Source organism: Vanessa cardui, chromosome 13 (genome assembly GCF_905220365.1).
Source record: "Vanessa cardui chromosome 13, ilVanCard2.1, whole genome shotgun sequence".
Classification (NCBI taxonomy): domain Eukaryota; kingdom Metazoa; phylum Arthropoda; class Insecta; order Lepidoptera; family Nymphalidae; genus Vanessa; species Vanessa cardui.
This window is the reverse complement of record NC_061135.1, coordinates 12,799,123-12,822,185: the sequence shown is the minus strand read 5'-3', so window position 1 is coordinate 12,822,185 and position 23,063 is coordinate 12,799,123. Positions and strand designations below refer to the sequence as shown.

The 23,063-nt window shown below is 32.1% G+C and overlaps 1 protein-coding gene across 1 annotated transcript in view; it reads right to left on the bottom strand.

Annotated features, from left to right (window-relative positions):
* Nucleotides 1-1,877: 1,877 nt before the first annotated feature.
* Nucleotides 1,878-23,063, bottom strand: part of LOC124534856 (furin-like protease 2) — an 80,003-nt gene continuing 58,817 nt past the window's right edge. Inside the window, exons 3-12 of the mRNA XM_047110883.1 lie at nt 19,406-19,528; nt 15,384-15,518; nt 11,993-12,300; nt 10,164-11,924; nt 9,974-10,089; nt 9,548-9,665; nt 8,921-9,475; nt 7,686-7,786; nt 6,758-6,945; nt 1,878-3,235 (exon numbers count right to left, since the gene is read on the bottom strand). Coding sequence (XP_046966839.1) covers nt 3,080-3,235; nt 6,758-6,945; nt 7,686-7,786; nt 8,921-9,475; nt 9,548-9,665; nt 9,974-10,089; nt 10,164-11,924; nt 11,993-12,300; nt 15,384-15,518; nt 19,406-19,528 — 3,561 coding nt within the window. The 3' untranslated portion in view covers nt 1,878-3,079. The remainder of the gene's footprint in view (nt 3,236-6,757; nt 6,946-7,685; nt 7,787-8,920; nt 9,476-9,547; nt 9,666-9,973; nt 10,090-10,163; nt 11,925-11,992; nt 12,301-15,383; nt 15,519-19,405; nt 19,529-23,063) is intronic.

The following is a 23,063-nucleotide window of genomic DNA, read 5'->3' as shown; positions in this document are numbered from 1 at the left end:
TTTTTTTGATGTAAATCCATTAGTTTAAACTGACTTAGAGGTATATTACCACATTCGATATCATACTTCGCTTTGCAATTAGTGCAAGTAAGAAATTGATTCTGTGGTAATTTGTTTCTACAACCTGCACATATTGCGTATGTCGTTGAATTAGACATTTTTATGAATAAATTATCGTTTTAAAAATAAATATATATAGTGAAAAATATTGTTTCGTTTCCGATGAGGATTGAACTCAGGTCTACCAGTTTGGGGTAGTTTGAGTCCAAACCGTTAACCACGGGGCCAAGACTCTATTAGTATAACTCAGTGAATTTTGTGTACCGTATATACTCAATCCTGTTACAAAGTTACTAACGAATGGTAGATGGACAAACCATTTCAACAGAACACCCACAAACTAAAAATTGATTCACTGTTTTCTTTTTATTTTATTTTTTATGGCACTAACTTAAAAGCAATTAATTTTAACACATTTGCCAAATTGTTAGCACTTTTTTGCACGATAGTGTAGTTTTCTTATTCAATTGTAATATATGCAATATTAATATTATCTTTATATCATCCATAAAATGGCCTGCTATACTGATCACTGGGTATTTTCACCATGAACACTATTAATTTCAATCACTACTAGTTCGAGGAAGTTTCTAATGACTGGCACTGTAACTTTTATATACTTTAACTACAAATAAAGAATTTTATTTTACGGAGCTCTGCTTTAACGTCTGTACTCGGCAAGTGGCGCCATCGGTTATTATGATACGGAATAATTAATCTTATTCAATTCCCAATATTGTGGTGACAGTGGTAACTCACTGGCACATTAGCCAAATCTCCAAGTTAAACGATACAAAAAAGATATATTTTTATCTCCATGTATTTGTATATGTAAACGATTGCTATCGTAATATTCAAGTGGGCTAAACGTGTGCTTTTAAAACTAGATCGTCGTAGATTAGGGTATAAAAGAATTAAAGGTTGCTTGGAACATTGGTGAGATTATTGTGTGAGGTACCTCGCGGTCGAAATAACAACATCAGAGGTAACATGTTAGATCTTTAATACAGTGGCGCATTGGCAGTGTTGACCACCTACCATCACGTGACACTCATCCAAACACAAGCCTATGTTATCAACTTAAGCAATGGTAAATTTCTTACGACGCCAATATCTATGGGCAGTGGGTACCACTTACCATCAGGTGGTCAAACAGCCAACCAATATTAATACAAAATACCGAAAGTACTTTCGATAATACTTCAGGTCAAAACAAAATAACAATATACGTTCCTAATTAAGAAAAGTGACTATGTATTGTAAGTATAATATATCAGAAAATCTACGTTCAGCGCTCGCCATCTGTCAACATAAGTTTCCTCCCTTGGGTTTATTCATTCATCATTCCCCTGTTCCATTTCGTTCGCTTCGAGGACTCACCTGTCAAAACTCAAGTCCATCTGTTGTTTATGATGTCCAATCTCAGGAGTTGGAATGAGTGTTTCAGATTCTTCATTTATTTATTAAGAACTTTCGTTACGTTCATACTTTGCTCTAAAATGTATTAGAAAGTTTTGTCATCAATTGTAATACTCAATTCTCTCAATCATTTGTAATGATGATTAATATTATTTGAATATTGGATTATAGATGAAAGTATTTAATCCACACAGGAGTAGAGTGTTGAAATATGTTCCAAAGATTTACTACAAAGGGAGAGGAGATATTAATTAAACAGTGAGACATTACATTACATATATATACAAGCATTTTCTAAGACTTTTTTAATTCTGTAAATTTTTTTTTTGAAAGTAAGGATACCAATGGTATTTAAAAGGATATTCATATAAACGAAATAAAACAAACGGATGCTCGTCATAAAAACCATCAATATATTTACAACGTAATTATTTACATATTTACACAACACGAAACAAAGCTTACATTATAATTGGTTTAGACTATTTACACCATGATTTTTTTCTTATTTTTCATCAACATTGTACAGATAGCTGCAATAAATACTTACCAAAAATCTAATAAATTTAACTTTACTGGCAATTCAAAACCTTTAGAATAAAATAGACATATAATATATCTTTGGAATACATATAACCTGTTTTCCCTTCCACTTTTAACTGGTGACATTTATCTATTTATTACATTTTAGTAATTGAAAACCGTTTTATTTATTTATATATTAGTAATGTCACTTTTATTCTAACGGTACTTTAATAATTTTTGCATTTCTTGTAAATATCCCAACGAAAACGTATACATTAATGATTTTAAGCGGTGCTCGTATTTATCTATGAATATATTTTCGTACATTATAATAGAAAAATAAAAAAGGTTTATTGTAAAAGTAATGAGTATTTAATTGAACATTCATATGAGATATCCCAACACGTTTGATTAGAAAAACAAATCTTTAAAATTTAAAAATAATTTGAATCAAAATCAAAGTCAATTAATCTCTTATAATAAAAAATGTAAGCTTCGAACTCGCGTTTAAAATGTTGTATAGCGTGTCGGGAATATTAATTTTTTAACATCCTTTTTATATTCAAGTCGGATCATAATTAAAAAGATAATGAAATATTTCATATTTAATGATTTCCTTAATACAGAATTAATTGAATTAAATTCGTAAATAATCCAACTCATATTCCAATCAACGCCATATTTTCTATTGCTTATAAGCAACATAACTTCATTTTGCACACAATGACATAGAGTATATAAACAAAACGTTCTATTACAAAGTTTTTTTTTATTAAATTATATAATATACAAAGTCATTTCACTTAGCAACATACAAATATATTTTGCTTATAGTTAACATATAGATCAAAATACCAGTTATAATTGAAAATACGCAGTCAATATTAAGATTCGATTTAATTAATAAAACATTCGTACATTAAAAAATTCAACACATAATATTCGCCATTTTTTTTTAAATAATTACGGCCTTTGAGTAACGTTATATACATAATAAAAGGTACCTATAGAATCTTCTATATATCAGTCTGCAATGTAAATTTATTCTAAACGTATTGACTTAAGGTTTAAATTGCTATGTTGGTTCTTCTCTCACGTGGTTTTCGCTTGGTTTGATTCTCAAAGCGGTGTGTGCTAAACTTACTGATGTGTAGTCTTCATCTACGGATGTTAGTTGTGAATAAATTGTCCTAGGAAATACTTTAAGATGCTTGCGTCTTTTTGATCTGAACTGCAAACAAAATTTATTTATTTATAAATGAATTAAACAATTTTAAACGCTATTTTTAGGACACCATATCGTAATAAAAATATTAAAATGTAAATAAAATACAGAACGAATATATTCACAGAAGTTCTGTGTTTTGAGAATTAATCGTAATTTTGCTTTGATTATTCACTGACGGAGATACACTTGTGATCATTATTATTGAAAAGTACTAATCATTCTCTAAGGTACAATATAATGTAACCTATGTATGGAAATATATACACAAAAGTTTAAGGGGATAATCAAGTGTAGGGTATAAAATAGCCTATGTTTACTAAATTTTAAATCAAATCAAATCAAATTCCGTTCACTAGTGTTTTAGTGAAGGGATAAAAACATACAGACAAACTGAGTTACTTGCATATTTATAATATTCGTATATCGATAAATTACGATTTTATTACTATTAATGTATGTATGTTAAACACTTTAGTAATATATTGATTACGTTTTGTTTACTATGAAGCCTCCCCGAAGTTCACAGTCTTTGGCTATAATTCACTGAGAGCCGTTTCTTAATAATAATAATAGTTATATTTGTAATAAAATTATGACACCTAATCGCAACCTATCTAATCTACGGAACTCATAGACAAACAAACTTCATTAAAATCGACTCAGCTGCTAAAGAGGACTTCACATGCTCAAAACAAAACAATTAATATTTTTTTTCAATGATTCAAATATTTATTTGACGTCGATTGTACACCGGTTTTCATGGGTATGCCACTCCAAAGTCCCGGGTTCGATTCCCCGCCGAGTAGATGTAGAAAAAGTTTATTAGTTTCTATGTTGTCTCGGGTCTGGGTGCATGTGGCACCGTCTTTACTTCTGATTTTCCATAACACAAGTGCCGTAGCTACTTACATTGCTGTCATTGTTGTTATGTGATATTGTCCAATATATAATATAATATTCATTATTATTATTTAATTACATCGCTTCAAAATTTAACAGTTCCTAACGAACAGATCGTTATTACATTTTGGTGGTTTTTTATGTTTATAAAAAAATCGCATCGAAAAACGTAAAACGCTTTTAAGGCATTTACTTCCATAATAAATTGCAACATAATGTAGCTACATTAAACATGTTAAAATTTAATTATTTCGTATACACGTGTAACCTCATTTTTATTCATAAGCTCATAAAATATATCAACAACAAAACCAAAACCGTGAACCGGAGCTGTAAGCATAATTTACGTAAAACCTTGCAATTATTCTAAATATTATGTATTTTAGGAGAAATCTGTATGTAAATCTTATCAAAATTAAAAATCTAAATCAAAATAAACTTTATTCAAGAGGGCTTTTACAAGCACTTTTGAATCGTCATTTAACAATTATGTGAAGATACCACCGAGCAAGGGCAAGAAACTCAGTAGTTACTCTTGTTCAACATTTAAAAAATACAATCATATTAGTTAAATACAATTATACATGTATGTAATGTAACCTACCTGGAAGTCAACGGGTATTAATTCCACGCTTTTTTATCATCTACAAAATCTTGTATCGAATAATATGCCTTTTTTACCATTGTATTTTTTACAAACGATTTGAATTTACGAAACGGACAAGTTAAAAATGTCTGCCAATGTCTTATCTGGGGTTAAGGCAATGGCAAGTGAAAGATCCCGTGACGCTTCTCGAAGAAGAAGCTACCGCTGGTATTTAGTGGGTATACCACATGCCTCTTTACGAGGTGAAATGCTAATCTTTCCAATAAGATCAAAATAAAAGATGCAAGCCCTTATTTTGCGTAACGACGATAAAAAAGCGTGAAATTAATACTCGTTGATTTTCATGGCGGATATACATACATACATAATAATTTGACTAACATGACTGTATTTTTAAATGTTGAAAAAGTACTTCTGAGTTTCCTGCCGATTTTTCTCGCTAGAATCACTTAATATAGTTGTTAAAAAATGACGATTCAAAAGTGCTTGTAAAAGCTTATTTGAATAAAGCAGATTTTGATTTCTGAACGAGTCTACCCAGATAGAAACCAAAAAAGGGTAATATTTAGACAAATGATTTGATAGCATCAATTCATCAATTATTCAACCAAACAGCGATTGTTGTCATTCGATTTGAAGGTCTATTGACCTATAGATGATTAATTACAGCCCGGGCTATAACATCTCAGATCGGTCGGTCAGATCGGTTGGCACATTGATGGTGTTAGAAATATTTACTCAAACTACTGAGTTTCTTGGCTATCGTTCTTGATAGAATCTACATTTCAAATCAGTGGCTTTTGATTTACTATAATCCCGTTAATTGATTCTAAGGCAGCTGTGAAGGCTTTCTTGAATAAACGGTTCTATTTTGATTTGAATACAATTTATGTAGGGGTGACCTTTAATTTGATCAGATAATAAAAAATATAAGTATATTATTCTGGAGGAATTCCTAATCTACTTTATGGTTCAGAGAAATGAAACGCTTCTCAGATAGTAGAACTTATAATCTCTGTTTTCAAATCCTAAGTAAGCAGACTCCGTGAGAACTCGCTTCTTCAACTTAAATATTAAGTTTAAGTATAGATAAAATAGCATATACGTATTTAAAATATAACTCTAAAAATACTATATCGTAGTTTTATAGTCTAAATTGCTGGCTGCCTAAACGACTAATGCTAAATCAAACCTTAGGAGATTAAAAATGTGCTGGAAAATTGTGCTATAGAAACGTTTCCATTTTTAAAATATTTGTATCGATTGCAAATCATAAATAAATAAAAATTTTAACAAAAAGACAAATGCATATGCACTGAAAAGTAATAAAAATAATTGCGTATTCAACATATTTTTAGATTCCTCCTAAGTAAAAAGAAATGAAAAATATTAGACTACTTAAAAGTTGATTTACGATTATATAACGTAGTTATAGTTATTGTTATATTTGGTGCCGGTGTCAAATGGTGGCAAATGATTTATTAATCTTTAGTCAATATAACAGTTACCTTGGATATTTAATAGATTTGGAAAATATAGATCAAGACTGTTTTTGAACGCAATAACATTCGAATGAATACTTTAGAAAATATGGTCGGTCCAATTTATATATACGGATAAGAATCGTTCGCTTCGAAACGGACTCGCTATTACAATAAAATTTTGCTTTTGGCTTATAAGATATTTTTTAATTTGACAGTTGAAAGTATTGTTAATTCATCAGGCGTCACATTTCTTTCAAAATAATGGATTTGATTCCTGGGTAGGTAGAATGCAATTCTGATTTTAATAAATCTTAAACTTTGAATATTTTTTGGTAGTCTCCTATTTTCAAATTTGGCCATTCAGGCTCAGTTGAAGAATTCCGAACTCCTGCTTGGTATATTTCAACGAATTTTAGTGTGTTTGAAATTTCAGTCGAGTCTCTAGATTTTGTTACTTAAATATATAAATCAAATATACACATTTGTCCATTACATAATATTAAAAGCCAATCAATCATTAATCAAAAGACATACCCTCAGTGCGATCATCGCGATAGATACGAGAATAACCGTCGCGCCGACACTCAAAATGATCAATAAATCCCTATCAAGTATATTCCCCGTGTCTTTTGCGTCGTCCACAAAAAAAGACGCGGTCATACGAGCTCCTATGTTCTCCGCAATGCGCCTCTTACCAGCTGAAGATTCGTTGAGGCAACCACCTAAAAATATATATAAAGTTACAGTCGAATTACTTCAAGAAACATCTGAGGTTTTGTGGTAGCTGAAACCTCTAAAAAAGAATTAAATAATATATTCGTTAAAATGTTTAAAAGTTTCATATGTTTTAAATGAGTTTATTTTTCAAAAGAACAAAGTTTATTGACACAATGTATTGTACATATAATGTAGTTATTACCTTGGGACATTAGATTTTGTTAATAATTAATCAAAGTGATTTTTAAAACATTGTTGCTTTTGAATTGACTTGAATTTTGTAAAAGGTTTTTCATTAAATAGGTACATCCTTTGAAAAGGCATAGTATAGTGCTCTTTCAAACTGTTTTATGTCATATTTAGTTCTAGTCTTTGTTAATTTAATTTTGCGTGTAGTTACAGTGATTTAATAATAAAATAAGATAGTACAGTATTTTATTCACATAATAAACCGAATAAGACTTGGTAAAGTTAATTTGAAATATATAATAACATTGTACAATTTTCATATCTTTTTCTATTTTTAAATATTAATAGACTTTATATTACATACGAAAACCTTCCTCTTAAATCACTCTATTTATCAAAAAAAATGTTGCGTAATTTTAAACATCTAAGCATATATAGAAACAGGCAGCGGTAAACGACTTTGTTTTATACTACGTTGGAATAATAATGATAAAAATGTCGGTAAAAAGAAAAATATTTTTGCCTACAAATTCAAACTAGTATTATGTATACTCACCCACATCCCTATCGCAATGACAACAGTCAGATGATTGGTTTGTACTCAAATACAACGTAACCATGCTCTCTGTGCAACACGGCAGGCATTTGTGATTCACTCTGAAATAAAAAAGCGCTTCAGTAACTCCGCGTCTAAAACTTTTCTCTCGTTAATGCAAAGGAATTTTTAAATCGCTTCAAAGCGAACAATATCAGAGACAAAAAAAATGTCAACGGTTTAAATTGATATAAACGATAATGCATTTTAATTATTATTTTATCATATGAATTACTTTTTCATTTATTCTATGAAATTAAACGTCAGATAAAATGAGTGAATATTTTAATATTAATGCGTATTAAAATGTTCGTAAATGGATGGAATAATTTTATTTACATAAGAAATATTTAAATAAAGAACGTCAGTAAGTATTTTTTAAACAAAAAAAATTGCAAAAGTCATGACTGTGGTAACCGGAATGCTAGCAGGATTTCTCAATTGAATCGTAATTCTGATCCTCTAGGTGAAACAATATTCAGATATTCTATAACGAGAATATAAAACGAGGTCTTAAATGTTCTACAAAGCTGTTAAGGCACTACACATTACAAGATTATGACCTTTATGACAGAAAAAAAAATAGTGTGTAATAAAATGTCAACTACATTTTATTATTTTCATACAAGATAAAAATCAAAATAATGTAATTATATCGTGAAAAGCTAAGTCAACTTTTTAGAGAAAAATACGACCAAACATTTCACTTTGTTTGAAATAAAGTTATTTTAGGTAAAAGTTACGACGAGGTATTAAATACATGTCATAAGTATAAGATCAGCATTTCATCTCTGATTTCGTAACGATATTATAGAATATAATATATAGAAATCTCAACTAAAACGTAATTGCTGATATTTAGACAATATATTATAACTAATATACTTCATAGCTTATCTATTAAGCTATTTGTGGTTTTCTGCATAAAAGGTTTGATATTTTTATAGTATTTGACATATCTGTTAACTAAAAAAGAGAAGTGAATGTGTATATAGGTAACTGTGCAGCTTGATTAAGATCTTTTAGGACTAGAATACTATTCAAATATACTTAAAAAAAATCAGAAATTTTATCGCTTTAAAACTGGTTATGGTACAACAGATAGTAGTAGACAGTATAGAGTTAACAGAAGTGGTTTCGCTTTAAAACTAGTAATTGTACAAGAGATAAGAGTAGTATGAAGTTAAGCTACTTACCTATCTAAGCGCAAAGGATGTGCACAAGTTACACAACTAGTAGGGCCAGGCCCAGAACAAGATCTGCAGGAATCGTGACATGGACGGCATGTCCTTGTTCTAGGCTCATAATATTGAGAACTAAGGCACTCAACACATAACCCACTTTCTAAGGAGAAATGCGGTGGACAGGACGTACACCGTTGTGGTCCAGCACCATGACAGTCTTGGCAATAATGATGGCATCTTCTACAACTATCACCCCATGGGAAAAAGTTCTGGGGACATTCTGGTCTACACTCTCCAGCTGCCAGCCTCCAGTCTGGCGGACATAATGCGCATTGATCTCTTCTTGGACCGGTACAGGTCTCACAGGACAAGTAGCATTTGGAACAAGTTCCTTCATCAGGGTAATATCCAGGAGCGCATGTTGCCCGACATGTACCTGATTGTAATCTCAAAGCACCTGCACACGTTGTACAATTTAACCTGGACACGCAATTCGTGCACGTATGAGGACATTTAGAACAACTTCCAGCTGTCTGATAAAAGCCTTGTCCACATTCCGCAACGCATCTTAAACAAAACGCTTGTTAGGCGAATTCCCAAAATGGTTACAAAAGATCCGTGTTAATAAAGTACCCTTACCTCGATCCCTGCAATAACAACGGGCTTGAACAAGATAAACAGTCCCACTCATTTGGTCCGCTACATTTCTCACAAGTGGAATGACAATTTTTGCAACGCCCTCCTTCATAATATTCGTCTGTAAATAAAGACTTTTTAAACAAAGGACTCAGACGATGCGACATAAAAGCTTCGGTATCTGTTAAATTGACATTTTTCAACGCCCGTTCGCGCTCATATAAAAATCCTTTGTAAGGCTTTGTGTGTCATTTCATTCATTTTCTTGTAAATCATAAAAGAAATATGACAACAAAACACCAAAAAGCTGATTACGAGTATGTTAACAAAGGTTTTAATCATTCATAAAACTTTCCTTTATCTTAAAAAGAATGCGGTATAACAATTAAAATATATATATTTTCAGATGCCTTCTAAAGATTAACTTACTGGTATCGCATTTATCATTTCCATTCGGCTGGCAATTTCCTCTTTTAGTAAGAATCCATTTCTCTTGGCAAACAGAACAAATTGCGTATGTGCAAATTAAACATCCAATCGGGCACCTAAAACAACATTTCCTCTTTAAAAATGGTAACGGTCGAAAATAAAACAAATATAAAGCTGGATTAATACTTACGGTATGCATTCTCTCTTTTGAATGTCCGCGTAATTCCCGGCGGGACATTTAGATAAGCAACGACCTTTAAACGCATAATCGCCAATTCTACACGAAATACACGATGTTTCACTTGGTCCGTTACAAGATTCGCATGATTCGTGGCATTGCATACAACCGAAGTTATCATTTTGATATGTGCCAGGAGGACAAATAGCTAGACACGATCCATTGTATAGGACATAGCTATGAACACACGAAGAACACATGTCTGCCTTCTCCGAGCAGGTATCGCAATGCTCAGCACAAGGGAAGCAAGCATTAGCATCTTGATCTTCATAATAACCATCAGGGCATTGCTGGAGGCATACAGCTAGATCGACAACGAGTAAATGTGCGGGAGCGCAAGTAAGACAAGAATCTTGGCCGGCTCCAGCGCAAGTTTCGCACGACTCGTGACACGGCCAGCACACACCACCTTGATTTACGAAACTTCTCGGTGGACATCTTGATACGCATGAATTATCTAAACGGTAATGTTTACACGCGACACACTGAGTTGGCCCCTTTCCATAACAACCTTGCGAGTCACATTCGGGGTCGCACATCCTTTGCACTTGCTTATCATTAGCATCTGCTAATACGTTTTTTCTCTGTGCAGATGGAATATTTTTCGTATAGCTACGTCTGTCTGAAATGCCAAGTTCGATTTCATTGAGAAACTGCGAATACTCAGACGCATCATAAATGTCGTTGACGTGATAGGTTTTTTCATCTTGTTGAACATTAATCGAGTTGAAATAACTTTTATTTCGCAATCGTATCGGATTCGTGGCTGTTCCGTAAAAAATAAGCTGCCATTTTTTCAACACACCCGGTTGTGTGACGTGATTATTTCCCGCGTTTATTATTTGAAGTGTCCATCGACCCTCGGCGTTTTCACCCCAAAAATGTACGCTTAAAAAAGGCCAGTCATCAAAGTTAGAACTAGTCGCATCGTGAGTTCTCTCGAATAATAAGGTGGACGTAGTTCCCATTGGCGAAGTAAGCAGTATCCGTAAATTTCCTCTTGGAAAAAAGCTTAGTGATATTTTACATTGAACATGTTCCAAAAATCTGACCTCGTTCATTGTGCCACTACAGCCATTTACGTCCATGTGAACGGATATTGTATAGCCGAAAGAAGTTTCAATAGACCTGTCTTCATTTATTTCTTGTGACTTACATATATGTTGCGGCGGTACATTTACCCATTGTTCCGCTAGTGAGACCATTTGACCTGCGTCCATGAGCCCATAACCAAATTTATGACTTACTTTTCTTTTTACACCATTAACAATCCACCCTTCCTCTTTTTCTAAAGGCTGTGACCTGGACGTCATAACGATAAGATGTTGCATGTCCCGCCATGTCAATAATGAGTTCGCTTCCAATGAGAGTGCACATATTCCGGCTGCCAATGGCGCGGATGCTGACGTACCTGTGTGGTCAACTGTGCAAATATGATCTGGCCGTAATTGAACATCCATATCAACGGTTGCAACGCTTTTATCTCTGCCAGGGGTACCCGAACTATAAGTCGAGGCTAAAGTAGACGAACATTCCTCTAAATACCAAGGTTTGTATCCACCTTGAGTAGCACTAGATATTGATATCGTAAATATACTATTAGCATAACCATCACAGTTACAGGAATCGGTATGCCTTCCACCGTTTCCCGATGCCCATATAAAAATAGAACCTTTTCCTCCTCTGCCATTTGTGACTCCATTTATAAAAGCCCTGAAACAAAAAGTCGTTTTTAATGAGCTCGCCTCTAGCTATCTCTTTCAATCGCAGTTAGACAATACCTTCTAGCTAAGGGGCCAGGTCCGTCGACGGTTTTTCCGTCGTCCTCGGGTCCCCAGGAAGCGCTATAAATGTCTATGTGGTGAGTATTGAATCCGAGCGCTTTGGCTTCCACTGCATCGTTAACTAGGCCATCTAGCATTCTCACGCCTCCTATGCTAGCATTGTATGCGATGCCTACACCACAGTATTTGTTATAGGCGACCGCAGCGACTTCGCCGGCACAACGGGTGCCATGTTTATTATCGCCATTGTCCTGCGGCGTGGGATCGGTGTCGTTTCCATTTATATCCGTCGACGCAGCGGGATCCTGAACAATATTGCATTTTAATAAAAACCGTGAATTAAATTAAAATGAATTCAGTTACAGTTAATAAGAAATAAAAATAAAAAAAAATCTAGCACTAAGAAAACTTCAAAATTTGTATGTATATATAATACCCAAAAAAACAGGTAAATATATCTATAAACATTTAATTAATTCAACAAACAATCATCACTACATGTTATTATAATTTTATAATAACAACAGCAATAAGAAGTTAGCAGCTTTGTACGTAGTAATCGATATTGAAACCGCAAATGTATCTAGAAATCCCTTGGAAGCAATGAAACTTAAGTAGTATGGGGAGAACTGGCCCACCCTACACATTACATAAATGAAGAAGCCACTAGTGTTCTAACGTTAACTATCCCATAAAATTGGCTTCTGTTTCTGAAGCGAGAGAAAATTTGTAACGAAAATTACACTATTAAACTTTTCATGCTGGAATAAACCAAAGAGTCATTTTTGTAACTTTTCAGCTTTGATAGCACAAATTTAACCTAAGCTTTTTTTAAGTAGGACATACTATGTATGTTAAATGAAATTTTCTTAATTTATAAGTATTTTATATCCTTTTTTTTAAATATACACTTTGAGACATTAAATAAATAAAAATTTTAACAAAAAGAAAAACCGACTTCAAACAAAACACTATTTTAAAACAAATGAATATGCACGAAAAAGTAATAAAAATAATTGCGTATTCAACATATTTTTTAGAGTCTTCCTAAGTTAAATGAAATGAAAAATATTAGACTACTTAAAAGTCGATTAACGATTATATCATGTAGTTATAGTTATTGGTATATTTGGAGCCGGTGTCAGCCACGGTGCCCTTGCCCCAACAATCAAAAGAAAGAAGCGATACGAGCCCCTTGATTGATCCAGTATATTATTGTGTAAATGGTAATTTGTAAAAAACATATTTGTTAAAGTATTCTCGTATTGTTTTTTGATAGATATACTGTAGGGTTTTATTGGCTGACACCGACTCCAAATATAACAATAATTATAACTACATGATATAATCGTTAATCGACTTTTAAGTAGTCTAATATTTTTCATTTCATTTAACTTAGGAAGACTCTAAAAAATATGTTGAATACGCAATTATTTTTATTACTTTTTCGTGCATATTCATTTGTTTTAAAATAGTGTTTTGTTTGAAGTCGGTTTTTCTTTTTGTTAAAATTTTTATTTATTTTTTGATTTTAAGTGAAGCTGATGTTGACCAACTATTTTTTTTTAATATAGATAGATTAAGCGTTCCGTTTATATGAGTCAGAAACTACTTCGAGGACAATTTCAAAGGAAACTTGCGAATAAAGCAAAAATAGACTTTCGAAAATGCGGATTTAATACGTCACGCGGCGTAAACTACAAGGATCCCTCGAAAGAGCTGTAATCGAACTCAGCAAAAAAACTTTGAAAAAGACCAACTATATTTCGTACATCATATGACATCGTATCACATACACAAAATTTGATTAAAGATAGTAAGAAATTCTGCCCCATATCGCACCCTAACTGCGAGCCGTATAGGAATTCCATCACTACATAGTATAAAACAAAGTCGCTTTCTCTGTCCCTATATCTTTAAATCTACGCAACGGATTTTGATGCGTTTTTTTTTAAAAGATAGTGTGATTCAAGGGGAAGGTTTGTGTATATAATACATGAACAATATAGTAAAGAAACACTGATAATTTTAGAAGTTTGCGATGTGATGTCGTAAATAAACAAATTCTGTAGTATATTTTGTATCAGTATTGCACCCGTGTGAAGCCGGGGTGGGTAGCTAGTTGATTATAGTATTCAACAATGATAATTACATAAACATAACCACATTACGGAAGGTGACTCAAATATCCAAATAACCTATAAATAAAAGATTCGACTGAGTATCGCTAACGTGCTCCTCAGAATTGTTCCGTTCCCTTCCGTTCCGTTACTTTGTCATGGATCCTGTGCTCAGAACCTTACCAAACTTTCACCAAATTACCCTTAAAGTATATATTTTATAATAAAAAAAGAATTATCAAAATTGGTTGACGTGATTTTCAGTTATTCACCTATTTGTCGCGCATACACATACTGTAAATTTAAGACTTATGTCGTTTTCATATGGATACCATCATCAGAAAAAAATAAAAAAAAAATGGGACCCCACGGGAAGCACTACCTTTCAAACAAAAAAAAAATTATCAAAATCGGTCCACCCAGTGAAAAGTTATGAGGTAACAAACATAAAAAAAAAAAAAAAAAAAAAAAAAAAAAAAAAAAAATACAGACGAATTGATAACCTCCTCCTTTTGGAAGTCGGTTGATTATAATAAAAGCTAAGTTATTATTGTAACGTCGATTTAGTGTCGTTAGGCATGTAGTGTCCCAGAAAAAAATATAGACAATTAAAAAAAAAGTTGAATAATTAAACGCAGGAGATCTTTTACGCTTAAAAAATATAGCATCTACATTTAGCCACATAAGTAATCGTCAAATATTTCCATTCAAAATGCAATGATAACCTCTCAGATTTGTCATGAGTAGGGAACGAAAATAGTTGCAATGACTACGCTTTTAGTAAGGACCATAATCTTTTCTAGCAATAAATATAGTCTTTGTTACTCAGGGTAATTGTAGCTTAACAATGGTGAAAGAATTTTTGAAATCGACACATTAGTTTTTTAATTTATTCATAACAAACATACACATAAAAATCCAAATTATTCCACTTTATAATAGTAGTATAGATAAACTTTTTATCATCACCAATAACGAATTATACAAATTACAAATTATAAGTGCTGTTGGAATTTTTCAAAGAATTCTGGCTTCTCCTACGTCTGAAGCAGCCAGGATACTTTATAGTTTTAAATTTAAATGAGATGCAGTAATTTTCTTAATATGTTACTGAACTCAGATTAGGGCACGATGGGACTGACAATTTCACCTGTGAAAAAAGTCCCTAAATAAAACTAGAAACAAAAAAAAAATCACCAATAACCATCATATTAAAAATTTAATTCCGTTTCTGAACCGAATAGATAATATTAATAAAAACCACTTACGTAATTCTGCAAAAGATCCGGGTGGTTCGGTTGAATGCCGTCATCCAGTATCGTTATAACGACCCCCTTACCCGTGTAACCCTTGCGCCAAGCGATACCGACATTCATGTCCAGGCCATCTGCGGCGCCGCCGTTCTGCAAAACACATCTCATTAGCAGCAGTTGCTGCTTGTGATTATACAAATTATGAAACATTTAGGACTTCGCCTGAAATGAGACAATGTTGAAAATCTTGCGAATGCTTGCCTATTATAAAACTGTGTTATTTTATAACGTTTCCTAAGTACATTTTGTGTGGTATAAGCAACAACTATTCTGAATCAAGAAACTCGAATCTCATCGCAGAGAACGACTGTGAAATGTCAGATTTGATATGCGTTATTGACTACAATAATTGTAAAATTTATTGGAAACTCGTACACGTAAGTAATACACTTACTATAAATTGGTTGACAATATTTAACGAGTGAAAGTGAGAGTGAGTTCATTTTTCTATCACAATTGTTTTGACATTCGAAATAAGAACAATTCGGATCCTTTCGAAATAAAAAAAAAATGACATTCACTCTTAAATATTTATTTCTACATGAAATAAAATAATTTCTTAGTTTAAAAAGTGTTACTAAAATTTAAATCAAAATAAAATAAAATTTGATAACAAACAATATGAATTAAATTACCGACAGTAATAAATTTAATCAAGTCAGAATCCACTCCGGACTTTAAGAAATACTAAACTTTAATGTAAAGATTTTATGAGGATATTTCAAACTTCATGTTCTTTCACTAAAGAATCCGTTTTATTTCAAGATGCCGCCATCTTTAATGTCTTTGTCTTAGTAAAGTTCATTCGCCTTTAAAATCATGTACAGTCGGCCACTGATTGAATTGTTTTCGGTTGGAATTAATTTTAAAACTACTTTAAACCATTCTTAGAATTTGGTTAAACCTATAAAAATACTACGTCTACTTTGGTATGGAAATTGAGTCTAAGCGTCAATAGCGCAAAGGTTTATGATATACCTAACGAAGTAAGAAGTCGCAGGTTCGATCCTGACTGCTTGAGCTACCGTCGTCCCCACTCCTAGCAAAATATTTAAACTCGCTTAATAGGGTAAATAGGAATATTTGTAATACTTTACAATGGAGACTACATTACATATATCTGCTACTTAGTTTAGAAAAAAAAAGTATTAAGAATTAACAATACACGTATAAAAAGAACATAATATTTATTCAAATATTTATATAGAGTTGTGTACGTTTTGAATGTATTCTAAATATGTGAGGGTATTGTCTGGATTTTACAAGAAATAGAACAACACTTCAATGTATTGTTAACTATTTTCTTAATTAAGTCGTAGTTTGTATTTTTTACTGTTTGCCCTAATGCTTCTAGCGTCATCAAGCGAGAACGGAAAATACTTAAGTGAGTTGTATTATACGTCTTCGAGGTATTAAGGTATAACGAATAAGTAACCAAGATCCTGCTGTGTTATCTAATAAATTGATATTACCAATAGTAAGACCGATGATGGTATTGTCTGGGTTGAGCTTACGCCTACTAAATAACATTTGGGGTTTCTAAATACTAATAATTTTGTTCTCAATGTATAATGTAATTCTCTTTTACGGCTTAATGTAAAGTTATAATTATATTGTGTGAGATGTCTCGCTCAATTTAAATTATAATACAGAGATTTGATCTTGAAAGATCTTTGTTAGACAAGAGCACATTGATAATTTTCTGCAATTTTTTTTATTTTAATCTTCAAAGTCATCTAATCGATCGCATGATAGTTGTTCACATGATACTTTAAAGCAAATATTTTTTTTATTACATGAGTTGGTGGACGGGTTTATGGAGCACTCAGTAAATAGTTACCAGCGCAAATAGAATGGTGCTCTCAGAAATATTAACCATTTCTTAAAACGCTAATGCGTCAGCAATATTTGGAGCTAAGATATTATGTCCCTTGTGCCTGTTGGCTGGCTTATTTACCTTTCAAACCTCACACAACAACACTGAGTGCTGTTTTGCAGTAGAATTTCCCAGGAGCGAGTGGTACCTAACCAAACAGGTTTGCACAAAACCTTATCATTAAATAGTATGTTATATATACACCAACAATATAATATATTTTTTCTATAATAAAATACCTAAAAATGTTCTCATTTTGTATAGTAATGTGAAAAGTGTAATCAATTTGATAAAGTACAACCACCTCCTACGAAGCCACTTACGATTAGAATATATGATTAACAAAAAATTATGCAATTCCAGTGAATTTTTAAGTAGGCGTCGTAGACTAATCTGATAATATAAAAGTGCTCTGATTCTGATTAAAGTTAATATAGAATTTGGAATAATATTTTACTAGCCATGAATTTAAATTCTTGTCAAATTTGTTAGCAATAAGGATCGAATCCTTAATATGAAACGCACTAATTCTGACCATAATTTTTATTCTCGTATCTAATATCAAAGATCCTATTAACTTTATACAATATACGAACTAGTGCAGGATTTCGTAATTTATGAACCACTACTATGAAACTACGTATAATAATTCAATATAATAACATTATTAATTTTATTACTAGTAAGTATTAGTAGTATTTGTTCTTTGATAAAATGTATTTCCGTCTTATTTCGTTCAATAATAGACAACGATGATAGGAATAAGGGGAAATCCAGATTGTGAAATACAGTCTTCTATAAATGTTTTATTTGTTCTGGGAAATTAACTAAGTCTTCCCCACCACCCATGGATATTGGTGGTGTAAGAAATATTACAGTATTAGCAATGTAAGAAGTACTTGGCGGTAGTGTATCTGAATAGTGAGAAGGTAACGTACCTGACTCACCCAAACAGACTTGGCTATCGCAAAACCCTATGACCAAGTGAGCCATCTGATTATTAGCGGTAGTGTATCTGAGGAGTGGGAAGGTAACCTGGCCTACCCAAATAGACTTAGCTATCGCAAAGCCCTATGACCAAGTGAAGCATCTGAATACGAATGGGTCACTTGATGTTAAGTCGCCACCAATGGATTATAATAATGAAAGGCTAGATTATACTTGTCAGGATATATAGTATCTGCGACACGCTTGTATACTTAAATATATCCTATGAAATTAGCTATTCTCCATTGAGAATAAATCACTTTTGCCAAAATTACAAATTACATCTCAGAAAATATGACCTCAGACATTATCTTCACAAATTGTTTGGTGGCAGTTTTAGTGACACATTGAATATACTAAAACATATTTTATGTATTACAGTGCGAATGATTTTTGGACATTTGTAATCACAATTAAAATTAAACTAAAATATTCAAATTTTATATTAATTCAACTTAAAAAATAAATAAGAAATTATGAATAGAAATCGAACGATATATTTCTGGATAGTATCTCTAAAGAAAGTTCTTTTTCAATATCTTTTTCTGTTACATCTCTTGTTGGAGCATCATTCTATGGGATATTTATCGTCTTATCTTATATTATTCACTCTCCACTGAGCTGTTCCATTTTTACTATTAGAATTTTATATTTTATTCATCCGTTTAATATTTACCTTTTAAAATTTTATAAAATTATGCAACTTGAAGACGTCGAGAAAGGAAAAAGTGGATAATAACTGGAGATCAAGCTTTAAAATCTTGAAAGCGTATTAATCTCAGCTACTTTTCTTTGGCAAACGTTTATCTGACCATGTTTGTTTGCATTCATTTCAAAACGTTCTCTTTTATGACTGATCACGATTTGATTTTTAAAACTCACTGTTATTTTACTATCAAGACTTATCTATAATAATACCTATATATATTAAAAAACATTCGTGGTCAAAATCTGTACCAAAACATAAAAATCTGTTAAAAATATTTATTAAAAAAAAAATAACGTGCGTGTACAAATTTGAACCTTAATCATAATCGGTTAAGATTGATAATGTTTTATCAAAACGTTTAGCTTTGTACTTTACAAATCGTAAGCTATTTTATTAAATACTTACAAGGTACCACTGCTCCTTAAATAGGGGATCTGGAAATGACAGCGGCGACTGACGCATCACGTGGCGAGGACGTTGATCCCTCTTTACTCTTCTTAGCTCGCGCTGCTGCATCACCCATCTTACCTGTGAAACAAAAATATCACTTGTATTTACCTGATAGATTTAGAGGCAAGTCTGGGTTCAGCCACATATCACATATTCTATATCGTTAAATAGCAATAGGCTGTTTGAGGGGATTTTATAATCCATTTTATATTATTTATTAGAAGTGAAGGAACCCAGTAAAAGTTGTGTTTTTTTATTAGTACATATTTGCCGAAAAATATCATATTAAAAATTCCATATTTAAACAGCGCGCGCAAAAACGCTACTTGGACAATATGGCACTGCAATGGGGTCGGTGACATCACTTTCCTGTATTTTAATCTGTGGTACATATGGTAGAAAAGCAAAGTTTACAAGAAAGTGACTTCTCATAAGGCCGGCCAATCAGCAGCGTTTTGTGTCACGTGACAAACGTTTGATACTTGCATTTTTATTTATGGATTTTTGAAAAAAATAAGTATTATTTTCAACTTTCGTTAGCAAATAACCCTTTTTTAAACTCATAATATACACTGATTACAATAATTCACAATTTATTTTTCGCGTTGTCAAATAGCCTATTCTTAGTGGTACTTGTATGTAGTTTAAAGGGTGAAGCCAGTGTATATGTGATATATCATCTTAGTTTCCAACGTTCGTTGAGCATTCACGACGTAATAAAATTCAGCCTTATTATTAAAGTGGATTATGGGCTTTCGTGGTCGTATCAAAGAACTATAAAAAACATTTAATTTTTAATCATTTCACACTTAAGCTAAACGTTAGTTGAGTTTAAATTTATGAAATTAAGTTAGCTTACACTTGAGTACAATGAAGAACGTTTCATTTTAAATGCTTGAGATATTTTCACCCAGCGGAATTCAGATAGCCTTAATATACGGTTCGATTTTCAAAAAGCGAATATTCAGCATAAATATTCAAGTGGAATAAAATCTATAAGCGTAAAGTTGGTGCAACTGACGTTGTAAAAGTATGTGCAATTGTGGATTTTATTCGTGGTGGTCACGTGCTCGAAATTGTTAGGTTTTCGAACGAAATACTTCTGATAACGTGCAATTTACAGACTTAATATTTGCTTTGGATTAGCTGCAAACAACTTATCTAAGTTTAAAGATACTCTGTTGCAAAAAACAATTGGGTATGCTTAATTAAAGAGTAGAAAAGCATAGAGAAATAGAGAGTCTTTCTTCACTGTCAAAGCTGATGAGACTTTAATCCGATATAAGGGGAGAGAGATCAGGAACAATACTAATGGTTTTAAGTGCATTCTGAGTCAGGAGAGAAGCACTGTCTGCTTCATTATTCTCGTCTGATACTAAGAATCTGTTGACAGCAAAATTAAAGTCTCTTATTACCCAGAGACGATTTGAAGTCGAGATTCCACTATATACAGCTGTATAAAATCAAAATCAATATAAACTTTATTCAAGTGGGCTTTTACAAGCATTTTTGAATCGTCAATTAACAATTAAGTGAAGCTACCATTCGGAAAGTAGACTCTACCGAGAAAAACCGGCAAGAAACTCAGTAGTTAATCTTTTCAATATTTAAAAAATACAAAGTCATGATATGATGATAAAAAAGCATGGAAGTCAACAATACTACTTCCACGCTTTTTTATCATCTACAAAAGCAAATATCTAGCTATAGCAAAAGCTACTAGACCAATGAGATTAATACGTAGTAATGACTCTTGTAAAATTACTAGAAAAATAGTTCCAAAAGTTAATCAGATAATTCGTGTTCAATATTTACGAAAAATAAAATTAAACGCGAAAATATTGTTTTTAACATTCCATATTCAAATATTTAAACGTTCTTATAATTTCATTTATCGCATACAAAAGCGTTTTAAGACTATTGTAGAAATCCCTGCGACCGTTTTTGATCTGCGAAATCAAACAGATGCGTTTGAGACCAGACGCGACTTTTGTTCGGACCCTACATCTTCAGCAATTTTTATCTGAATTCGCTTTGAATATGAAATCTATTTGAGTAAAAAATTCGAGTCAAACGTTTTGCCGATCTTTTATTTCAAATTAGCTGAGAAACTTTTTAATAAAGAGAATTTAACACAATCAGTTCAAGGCTTTGTCTTTCATAAGAAAATATGGGTCACAATATATAAGGATTTATAAAAAATAAACTGACATTAAAATTAGAAGCAAATAAAATACTTAACCGATTTTAAGTAAACTTACACTGTTCCCTAAGTTAAAGTGTAGAATATAAAGTATCATCTCAATAAGAATTTTAGTTTGGGACAAATTCGTGGATAAACAAACACTTACGAAATTAAGTACACGTGCGTGGAAGCCTTAAGTGGATCATACATACATACATGTCAAACTGACTACCTTATTTTTAGAAGTCGATTAAAAATATATTTTCAAACCGCTATATAAATATAACTATTACTATTATTAAAATTACCTACTGTTTTGTTTGTAACTTCGACATTTAATAACACTTTTATCTTACTTTCTCTCAATAATTCACGACAAACGACTTCATAGATTAACCTATAAATGTTACAAATAAAGTTGACCAAAGTACAGGGGTTGATAAACGAATTTCATTGGTCAGTTAACCTAATCTAAATTTATACGGGGAATATGTTACGTTGTTCGGAAACGTACTTTCATAAATAATTACTGAAGCGATAGCGTTAGCCAATAGATTAAACGACACAACACCCCATAAACTGTTAGTGTTATTCCAAGAGTAGTTCGCTTTTATAGTTTTTAGAATAAGTTTAATTCATTAAAAGTATAGTAAATTAACAGCCTGTAAATGTGGCTGGGCTGGTCTGTAGCTATGCCTTCTCGTTTTAAAAATCTTGGAGCCCATTCACTACGCGGCTTCAATACTGATCGGTAAACACGTGGTAGATCAAACAGGCAATGTATTACAAACATAATTTAAGGATTATGAAAATTCAGTGGTGTGAACTCAGACAATCTGTTAAGATTTAAGTGTTCTGGTACTGGAATATATTTGAATTGTTTACTTATAATAGAAAATTCTATCAAAAAACCTTCTTTAATTTCTTATATGTAAAAGAGTTGTTCTCAATATTAAAGTAACAGCTTGTAAATTACCCACTGCTGGGCTAAGGCCTCCTCTCCCATTAAAGAGAGAGTTTGGAATATATTCCACCACGCTGTTCCAATGCGGTTTAGTGGAATGCGCATGTGGCAAACTTTAGGTGAAATTAGACACATGCAGGTTTCTTCACGATGTTTTCCTTCACCGCTGAGCACTAGATGAATTATAAACACAAATTAAGCACATATATATGTATATAGTGGTGTTTGCCTGGACTTGAACCCGAAATTATTGATTAAGATGGACGAGTTCTAACCACTGGACTATGTTGGCTCTATATTAAGTAAATTTCAATTAAAAAAAAATTGGCATAACGTACCATATATTATAAATAAAATTTTAACAAAAAGAAAAACCGACTTCAAACAAAACACTATTTTAAAACAAATGAATATGCACGAACAAGTAATAAAAATAATTGCGTATTCAACATATTTTTTAGAGT